General features: G+C 33.8%; 1 protein-coding gene across 1 annotated transcript in view; it reads left to right on the top strand.

Moving 5' to 3' along the window:
- The first annotated feature begins 328 nt into the window (after window positions 1–328).
- Window positions 329–11132, top strand: part of LOC125919885 (40S ribosomal protein S17-like) — a 23891-nt gene continuing 13087 nt past the window's right edge. Inside the window, 2 exon segments of the mRNA XM_049626703.1 lie at window positions 329–541; window positions 1076–1163. Of these exon segments, the coding sequence (XP_049482660.1) occupies window positions 329–541; window positions 1076–1163 (301 nt within the window).

Genomic DNA, 11132 nt, shown 5'->3' with positions numbered 1-11132 from the left:
AAAACTGCATACAAACTTTTAGCAAATTAATTCCAACAATATAAATAATAAATTATTATCAAATTGGTTTTACCCCAGAAATACAAGGTTTATTTAACATTCATAAGTCAATTGATATAATTCACCATATAACAAAGTAAAAATGAAACAAAAAAATTAGTTTAATAAACAGAAAAACTTTTGACAATATCTAAGAAACATTCCTGATAAAAACTTTCAAACTAGGAATAGAAGAATACTTAACGTGATAAAGAGCATTCAGTCTTAGTTTTTCTCATTCGTCTTTTGTTATTTTCTATGTATAGGTATTTTACATGTATATTTAATCATGCATATTTCCTATTTTGATGCTTTAACAATCTTGGAAACTTACGAGACCCAGAACCTTTCTAAGAATTTCAATAAACCCCAGGAACCTTTCCAGGGCTCCAGCACCTTTCTGGGAGCAAGATGTACGTGCAGTTTTAAATACAGTTTGTTTCGATCTGAGCGCCGCAGGCACGCGAGCCCTCAGGCCTCAGTGACTTACCCGGAGCCCTCGGTAAGTGCTAGAACCAGGAACTCAAAAGGGTTCAGCCGCGGGTGTTTCTCCTGTAAGCTCCTCCCCCAGTTAGCAGGAAGCCTTGGATCCCACTCCTCGTGGTCAAAAACTTAAAAAAAAAAAAAGAAAGAAAGGAAGGAAGGAAGGAAGGAAGGAAGGAAGGAAGGAAGGAAGAAAGATTAAAGAAGACAATTTCAGCGATAAAAGCCAAACAAATCTTATCTAACACTTCACTAAGCAGATAGTCTTCTTTCAGAGACCCGCAATATGGGGCGGAAGGCAAGAAGCTTTTCTGTCACAAAGAATAAGGAACAAGGAAGAAAAAAAAAATACCTGAGGGATTGGGGCTCCACCGTCTCTTGCTTGGGGTGAGAGGGACCGGAGTTGGCTTGGCGTGGGGCGTCTGCGGATTGGCTGACTGGATATCCTGCCCTTGGGGTCAAGTGGGGGCATTTGCATCACTGAGTTCCGGTTTGTTGAGGTCGAACGCGGGACAAGAAATGGCTCTACCTTGGGCGAAGAAATTTATTTCAGTATTTCAGGATAAGGTGTGCCTGCAGCCCTGGAGGTGAGAAAGAAATCTGCTGGCTTTCCTGGACCACAGGTGCTGCCGCATCACCAGGTAAGGAGAAAGCAAGGGCGCGATGCAGGGGCAGGAGTGTGGGTCTGCTGAGAAAGGGGGGCACCTGTGCGGAGGTCTAGATCAGGTGACAACACAGTGTCTGCGGGGCCTGACACTCCAAAATTAGCTGCCAAATGAATAATTTGTAATAATAAATGTACAGTACTTGATTTATTCCATAAATGTTTATGGAGAGTATATTTTCCCCTCTGTCTAGACACTAGAACGCGATCTGGGAAAATACCAGCTTTGTATCGAGTTTAGATTCTTGTAAGGAAACAGGCCAAAGCCACATAAATTTTAGTTAAAATAAGCACATTAGATGTTGGTAATGCTATGAGAGAAAGAGGGTCAAGAGAAGTGGCGTTGCTGTTTCAAATAGGTTGATTTAGGAAGCATAACTAAAAAGTAGACATTTTAATAAAAATCTGAGCCTGAGTGGCTCAGTCCCTTAAGCATCAGACCCTTGATTTCAGCCCAGGTCTGGATCTCACCTCAGGTCTCGATCTCACAGTTTGTGGGATCCAGTCCAGAGCGGGTCTCTGAGGGGACAGTGCTGAGCCTGCTTGGGGTTCTTTCCCTCTCTCCGCTTATCTCTTTGCCCCTCCCCCACTTGTGCTCTATGTCTCAAAAGAAATAAATAAACTTAAAAATATGTATTAAAAAGTCCCCGAAAACAGGGAGAATGCAAAGCCATTCATGTGGCTGAATATCTCCTGAAGATATCTCCAGGCTGAATAAACTTTTGTTCATATTTGGACGTCTAGCCGAGCGTGTTCAAGGATTAGGAGTGACGCTAGTGTTTCTAGAGCAATCAGCAAGGTGGTGAATGAGATGGTCAGAGACGTTGGGAAGAGGGCTGTATATAGCATTATGGACCATATGTAAATAACTTGGACTTTACACTGAATGGAGTAGAAAGCCACTGGAAAGTTTTAGGCAGATAAGCGACAAGATGTGATTTTTGTTCTAGAAGGATAGCTCTAACTGCTATGTTAGCATTGGACCTATGTGGTATGGAAGTAAGAACAAGGTCAGGGAATCAAAGGATGGCTTGATAGATGCAATGAACACAAATGGAAACAGTTGTTGGGACAAAGGAGGCTAACAACAGAAATGGTGAAACATGGCCAGATTCTGGGTACATTTTTAATGTAAAAACAATTAGGCTTACTATTATATTGGATGGGGGGCATGAGGAATTAAAAATAACTTCAAAGTTTTTGGTCTGAGCAACTGAAAGAATGATGATGTAATTTATTGAGATTGAAAAGATTAGGTGAGGCAAATTAAGGTAGAAAGGATGCATGTGTTTTATTTTTCTCCTCAAGTACAGTTTAATAATTCGTAGATAATTATAGTGTTCAAAGACATCTTTTAATTTTTAATATATTCTTAAAATTAATATGCCATCACACTTGAAGTAGAATTTTTATCTCTGAATCTTCCCCTTTATATGTTTGATGTTTCAGAGTTCATATATTGATACATTCTATATTGTCACTCCTATGCCATGTTTTGTGTGCAAGTTTGCACTTTTGTACCTTGGTTATGCTGTCAGGGAGCTAAGATTTCCACTATTGCAGTGTCATCATTTTTCTCTATGTAACAGTGTTTGTGATTTGTGCAATTAGCTGGATATTTTATTGAATTTTCCTGTATTTTATATAAATTACTGGAAAATGGAAAAATAAAAGTGCTGATACTAGACATAAAAAAAGATGTGTCATAAAAATAATGCAATTATGACAAAGATGGAATTCATTAAGGATGCTGAATGAAGCAACTCTAGTTTCAGTTCTATGATCCTTAGACTTAATCTGATTTTTTTTCGTGTGAACCGTGAAGGGGAAAAGAACAAAATTAAAGAACATGCGTGAGGTGGCTAGAAAATGTTGTGGTACTTAAGATCTCCATAACAGAACACAATTGATGCAATGACAGTCTGTTGTTCAACTTTAAAAAGTAATATTTAGCTTTCATAGCTGTTTTTTATAAGCATTTGTTATATTTAAGAGGAAACTATTTGTAATGATGTCCAATCCATATGTTATGTGTTATGTATCACATTCTGTAGAATTTTATTAATAACTGAACTGTGATTTTTATAATAAACAAACAGATCTCATGTACTTGTTACCAGCATATTCATAGATTTGTCTGTACCAAAAAAAAAAAAAAAAGTTGTATCAGTTTAACCAGCTAGTCGAATAATAATCAATGGAAAATTTATTAGCCAGGTTATTGGGAGAACTGATAGAATTAATATGGTCAAGTTGTTTATACACATATTAAGGACATACTTGCAAGATTACAAAATTGTTCTATAATTAGTGGAAAGGAAGTTACTCATATTACCATACCATCAATTAATTGACAGGAGACTAAGTTATTATTGTCATAGTGTAAAAACTGTATGTCCTCAAAAACTTCTTTGCTGAAATCTTGACTTACCAACAATTGGTATATTTCTACCTATCATTTACTTCACTGTTAATGTCTAAATATTCCTATATCTACTCCAAGTTTATTTTGTAAATGATGTAAAATTTGGAAGAATTTTATTTTCATTTGGATGATTTTTTCTCATCTCACACCATACATAAAAATAAATTCACAAAGGCTTTAATCTTTGGATACAAAAATTAAAAAAATTTTTTTTTAATTTCCAGTAGCAAACATACGAGAAAAGCAGAAGATACAACAGCATAAGACTGGTTACGTGGACGTGGATCCTGAAATTATGGGGAAATTTTTTTTTTAAGTTATAGGCCAATAATTTGGAAGTTCTACAAAGCAGTTAAAGGATACTAAATGTATAAGGGATTCTTGAAATCAATAAGATAAAGATGACATGCTTGGTGTGAAAATGGGCAAAATTTAAAAAACAAATTTAACAAAATATAATATAGAAATCAGGCTTTAATGTGGACACAATCTCCACGACCACTGTCAGAATAGATAAAGAACATATAGTATATACATACAATGGAAATCTATTGGGTCTTCAAAAGGATGGAAATTCTGCACTACGTGACACATAGATGAACCTTGAGGCCATTGTGCTTAGTCAAATAAGACAGTCACAGAAAGACAAATATCGCATGGTTCCACTTATATGAAGTATCTAAATTAGTCAAATTTATAGAATCCAGGAGTGGAATAGTATTTGCCAGTGGCTGGGGAAACAGGAAGTGGGGTTACTAATCAACCAGCATAGTGTTTCAGTCAAGCAAGGTGATTAAACTCTAGGAAACTGTTTATTAACTGGTACCTATAGTCAACAGTAGTATTTAGTACCCTTAAAATTTTGTTAAGAAGATAGATCTCATGTTAAGTGTTCCTTCCACAATAAAATTTTTTAAAAAATCAAGTTTTACCCTAATAATCAAATAACAGGAACATTTCGTTTAGAACATCAGATAACCATAGATTGACATCAGTCATAATGTTCTGTGATGATAAGGGTTCAGAGAAGTGTCTCAGTAACCCATCCCAAATATCTGGTTTTAAAATTTAATTGAAAAATTTACTTTGTTTTCAATTTTTTAACAATGAGGCTATATTAAATGTGTAAACAGGAAGAGAATTATGAATTTTTTTTTAATTATGAAAAATTTAAACTTTTTAAGCAATTGGCAAATTGGAGAAAATAGGAGAGAACATAAAGTATAAATTGGCCCAAAATTTCTGGAGGAGCAATGTATTAATACATACCAAGTCCTTTTTTTCCCCACATCATTTAGCCCAAAAATCATAAAGAGAGAAAGAAAGAGAAAAGAAAGAAAAGAAGAAAGAAAAGCAAATAGAAATTTTTTAGCTGTGGTCATTATAGCATAGTTTATAATATTTAAAAATAAATTGTCTAAAAATAAATTTAATTACAGTAAAATAATTGTGTTATAACCATTTAATTTGTTGCTACATAACATTTAAAAATACCTTTTAGATACATATTTATTGATGTAAAAATCATTTGTTATAATGCATAAAATCATGGGACACAACTAAATATAAAAGGCCATTTTGTTTACAAAATTATAGATATACAGATATTTTATATATACTACATATACTGTATGTTTTATAAATTATAGATATTCTGTAGATTGAAAGCCCTTCCCATGTGCCAGATCTCAAACACAATCCTCAAAAAACAAACACAATCCTTCCTTTTTAGGATTATTTTTTCACTATCTAATTACGCATCTCTAGACAACATAGTTTAATACTACCCTATTTTCTAAAAATTTGGTGTGTCTCTCAAGCCTTTTAATTTACAGGTGCAAACTCTGTCTTCTTGTCCTTGCAACATATCAAGTTGAAAAACATAAGCCATTTAAATAGCAAATTTCCCATGTTTAGATTTGCTGTTTATATGCTCATTTTGCAAGTCATATATCCCACTGCTCTCTGTATTTTTTGCGACTTGGAAGAAAGTAGAGTTAGGTTAGATTTTTTTGGAAAGATCACACATGATTTTGGTTATTTCTAATTTGTCTCTCTTTTTATGCTTAATGCCTACATCCATTAATTCATTGATAACTGAATCTTAACATTTCTTTTTTAGTTATTGCCAGGGGTACTTATATAAAATTTTATTTTTCCTCATCTGTTAAGAATTAATAGTGTTTTTATTTGTTGTATTAATAAAATATTAATTAATATTCTCATTTTACTTATCAGTTAATAATAAAGTATTAATGAAATTAGTACTTTATGTGGAAAAAAAACAAGACAAATGCTCAGTTTTTTATATTATGTATTTTCAGATATTTAATTTGTTCTTCCTCATCCCCTGAAAGTAAGTTATTATTAGATTGTTGTCAAAGTATCATTAGAAACCCATGTATCTAATGTATACTCATGTATACTCATGTATACTCATGTATACTCATAGAAACTCATGTATAAGCACATTTGATGGGTTTCAGTCTTTTAGTATAAATTCAATCCATTTGAAACTCAAATTGTTCTGTCTAGTTATAGCCGTCTTCACATTGAATTGTATCTCATTCTAATGTGATCTTAACGGTCTTTGCAGTGACAAGTTATTCCAGGTTCATTTTGTGCATTTCCAGCCTCAGACCTGGAATCAGTCATTTCTCCAAGAAGCTCTCATTGTCTTTAGTGGGAAAATATCTTTTCAGTTTATAATCTGAATTCTGGCAGTGTTCTTTTTACCTGATTTTTTAAATATAATTTTGTGGCTGCAACTTAGAAGAAAGTAAACACTAATAGAACAACTAAATGATCAATAGATGGATCAAATGCCTAATGAGTTCATTCTGATTTCCAATTCAACTTGAGGCCTGCAGAACTATTTAACCTCTTTTACTTTATGTGTATACTTCTTTTCTTTCACCTTCAGAATTCTGTATTCAGTTAGAAAAGCAGGTGATAAAATTACCTATTCATTTGACTTATCCCATGTCACACCCAGGTTAGTTTCCTTGTAACAATGCAAATACTCCCAAAATTGAAAGATTTGCAAGCACATTATTATTTGTCCTCAGTTCTAACTTTACTATATCTACTTTGTCCTAGCATATAGCAAATATATTCTTTTCAAATTTTTAATTTAAATTTTAGCTAGTTAACATATAATGCAATATTAGTTTCAGAGATGGAATTCAGTGATTCATCCTTTACATATAACACCCAGTACTCATCACAATTAGTGGCCTCTTTAATATCCATCACCCATCTAACCCATTTCCCACCTTCCTCCTTCCATAAACCCTCAATTTGTTCTCTATGGTCAAGAGTCTCTTGTTGTTTGTTTCCCTCTCTCCTCTTCTCTCTGCCTGATATATTCATCTGTTTTGCTTCTTGAATTCCACATCCGAGTGAAATCATTTGGTGTTTGTATTTCTCTGATTGACTTATTTTGCTTAGTATAATGCATTCTGGTTCTATCCACAACATTGCAAATGGCAAGATTTCATTCTTTTTGATGGCTGAGTAATATTCCATTGTGTTTATGTAGACACACACATACACCCACACACACCACATCTTCTTTATCCATTCATCAGTCGATGAACATTTGGGCTCTCTCCATAGTTTGTCTATTGTTGATAATGCTGCTATAAATATTGTGGTGCCTCTACCCCTTCAAATCTGTTTTTGTCTCTTTTGTGTAAATACCTAATAATGCAATTGCTGGATTGTAGGGTAGTTTCAGTTTTCATTTTTTGAGGAACCTCTATACTGTTCTCCAGAGTGGCTGCACCAGTTTGCATTCCCATCAATAGTGTAAGAGGTTTCCCCTTTTTCCACATCCTCACCAACATCTTCTGTTGTTTCTTATGTTGTTGCTTTTAGCCATTCTGACAGGTGTGAGGTGGTATCTCATCATGGTTTTGATTTGTATTCCCCTGATGATGAGTGATGTAGAGCATCTTTACATGTGTCTGTTAGCTATCTGGACATCTTTGGAAAAAAATCTATTCATGTATTCTGCCCACTTCTTCACTGGGTTATTTGTTTTTGTTTTTGAGTATTGAGTTTGATAAGTTCTTTAAATTTTGGACATATCCTTTATCAGATATTTCATGTGCAAATATCTTCTCCCATTCTATAGGTTGTCTTTCAGTTTTGTTGATTGTTTGCTTTGCAGAAGCTTTTTATTTTGATGAAGTCACAACAGTCCATTTTTGCTTTTGTTTCCCTTGTCTCTGATGAGGTGTCTAGTAAGAAGTTGCCACAGACAGGTCAAAGAGGCTGCTACATGTGTTCTCCTTTAGGATTTTGATGGTTTCCTGTCTCGCATTTAGGTCTTCCATCTATTGTGAATTTATTTGTGTGTATGGTGTAAGAAAGTGGTCCAGTTTCATTCTTCTGCAGGTTGCCATACAGTTTTCCCAACACCATTTATTGAAGAGACTATCTTTTTTCCATTGGATATTCTTTCCTGCTTTGTGAAAGATTAGTTGACCTTATAGTGGTGGGTTCATTTCTGGGTTCTCTGTTCTGTTCCATTGATCTATGTGTCTGCTCTTGTGCCAGTACCGTATGTTTTGATGACTACAGCTATATTTATGATATAGCTTGAAGTCCGGAATCGTAATACCTCCAGTTTTGTTTTTCTTTTTCAGAATTGCTTTGGCTATTCTGGGTCTTTTGTAGTTCCATACATATTTTTAGTATTGTTTATTCTAGTTCTGTGAAAAATGTTGGTGGTATTTTGATAGGGATTGCATTAAATGTGTAGATTGCTTTGGTAGTATAGACATTCTTACAATGTTTGTTCTTCCAATCCATGGGCATGGAATGCTTTTCCATTTCTTTGCGTCCTTTTAAATTCCTTTCATAAGTGTCCTATGATTTTCAGAGTACAGATCTTTTACCTCTGTAGTTACATTTATTCTTAGGTATCTTATTGTTTTTGGTGCAATTGCAAATGGGATCGATTCCTTGATTTCTTTTTCTTGTTCTTCATTATTGGTGTATAGAAATGCAACAGATACCTGCACATTGGTTTTATATCCTGCCACTTTGCTGAATTCATGTATTAGTTCTAGTTATGTTTCGGTGGAGTCTTTTGGGATTTCTACATAGAGTATGATGTCATCTGTAAATAATGGAGGTTTGACTTCTTCCTTGCCTATTTGGATGCCTTTTATTTCTCTTTGTTGTCGATTAACAATCATATTCTATATTCTTTCTTCATTTAATCTTAGTTCTATATAGATAGTTATACATCCAAGGCTGATTTTCATATGAAAATCTGAATTTTTACAAGTTTTCTGAATTTTTGGAAGTAAGCTTGTTTCAGAATAGGTTTTCTAACTTCACAGAGCTCTCACATCTGTTTTTTTTCAATTAATATTTAAAACTATGAGATTCTTCTGATTCAGTTCCCCTCTCCCTCTTTTATCTAGACTTTTTCTTTTTTTCATATATATTCCCATTGTCCTGATAAGTTTTAATTCAGTAATTCAAATCTTAGTAAGTTTTGTTTTGTTTTGTTTTTTTCCTCTCTTAGTGTGAAACTGTAAGAGACAAATTCCAAGGAAGGGAACCATGCTTATTCAGTTTCAAGAATTAAGAGGGGCTGTACTCTATCTGCTTCAGACCTTCGTACAGACCTTTGCATGGACTACTTGTGGATTAGGCAAAACACCTCCTAGTTTTAGCTGTTTTCAAATTGGCCCCTGGTGAATAGCCTGTCCTCAAATCTTAAGACATCTGATTTGTCCTATGCTCCACTGGTACAAAGACAGACAACACGGGGCTTATAGCTATCATGTTTTCTCCCCTCTCATTGTATTTTGGGTTTGCAGAAATATCTTGTAACATAATTTTGTCGTAAATGCAGTCCATCCATTTTGCTTTACTATTTAATTGTTCCATCTGCTTTTATAAGGATGTTTGAAGAGATTAAATATGATGCTACTGTCTCTTTTTCCCAGAATCCCCTGTTCTTATATTGAAACCAATTTTGCATGATGGAGGAATATGTCCTTATATAAAAAATAACTTCCCTCTCCTTTCAGTGTTCATATTTCATGGCATTAGAAGTCTAATAACTGCATTTTGTGTATAAAATAGAACAATTTTTGGCAGCACCTATGCCAACCATTTAAATTAAAGTAAACGCATAAACCAGAACTCAGTACAGCAGAAATTGTGTTAACATCAGGCAACTATCTTTGGGCTCTTTCCACAAAAATGTGCACTGTAGACAAATTGCAATAAACGGGACTGACAGTTATTCAGTATTGGTCTGTTTAACTTCATTTGAAGGGCCAAACCCTGTGATTTCTCTTCAGCAACAAAATTAGTTAAAATAGTCAAATCCTTTTTTGTTTAATGCAGTTTTGTATCAATTATCTTTTTAAAATTACTCAATGTTAGTTGAGAAATCAGTCTGCAATTATCCCTGCCATCCATCCCCTTTGGCTTCACTATTTCTATCAGAGAGCTTTGCCTTTGGCAATATAAACATATGGTGTATTTTGCAAAAATTTATTCCAGTGCTTATAAAGTCATAGTGTATTAGACTATGGTTACATTTATTTAGCACTGGAGTTATTGCATAAGAAGACCAAGCCATACATAACTTTGTATATGCTACAATTTTATGACAATAATTATTTGGGGGCAAATATGCTAGGAAAAGTCAGCTCATTTGTAAAATGGTGGGGAAAAGTGTTTTAATGCTCTACTTTGAAATTTTCAACTCTTAAGCAGTTTAAAATTTTTCGGGAGTACAAAACTATTTCTGTGTGCATTTGATAAGCTTTCTAGGAAATCCTGATTAGAATAACAAAGAGTTTCTTCAGTTTTTACACACGCCTAAAAGTGCATCATTGTCTTTTAGATTTGAGTATTTGAATACAATGCAGTTAAAGAGAATATACTGCTCAGATTAACACCTGGGTTTAGAGGACCACAGACCTAAGTCCTTAGGCCTCTTTGCTATATGCTGGATGCATGACTTTGAAGAATTACTTCTCTGTACCCTAGCTTCTTCCTCTAAAAATCGAGAACAATAATAATTCTAAATTTATGGGATTGTTATGAAAATTAAATGATATAATAAATACAAACCAACTTTTACTCTGGTATATAGTCATAAAAACTTCGAATATAAAAAACATCACAAATTTTACATGTCCAAATCAGAACACTTTTTTCCCCCATCCAATAATCCTCCCACAATTTTTGACATGACTCACTCCCATTCTTCCTTCAGTTCTTTGTTCAAAGATTATAATGAATAGTATATGGTAAGGATGTAGTTCATTTACTAATGGTGCCATGGCAGAATAAACTCATTCTTCAGTACTCTGTAGAAGTTTTAAACAACTTTATGTCTGAAAAGGTGGATGCTAATTATTAAATCTGAGTTTTTTTTAAAGATTAGCAGTCTTAAAAACAAGTATCTTTGATTTTAGATTAGGGCCTTATTTTATTTATTTTATTTTATTTTATTTTATTTTATTTTATTTTATTTTATTT

This window comes from Panthera uncia, chromosome B4 (genome assembly GCF_023721935.1).
Source record: "Panthera uncia isolate 11264 chromosome B4, Puncia_PCG_1.0, whole genome shotgun sequence".
NCBI lineage: Eukaryota > Metazoa > Chordata > Mammalia > Carnivora > Felidae > Panthera > Panthera uncia.
The sequence above is the reverse complement of the archived record's forward strand: the minus strand, read 5'-3'. Positions and strand labels throughout refer to the sequence as shown.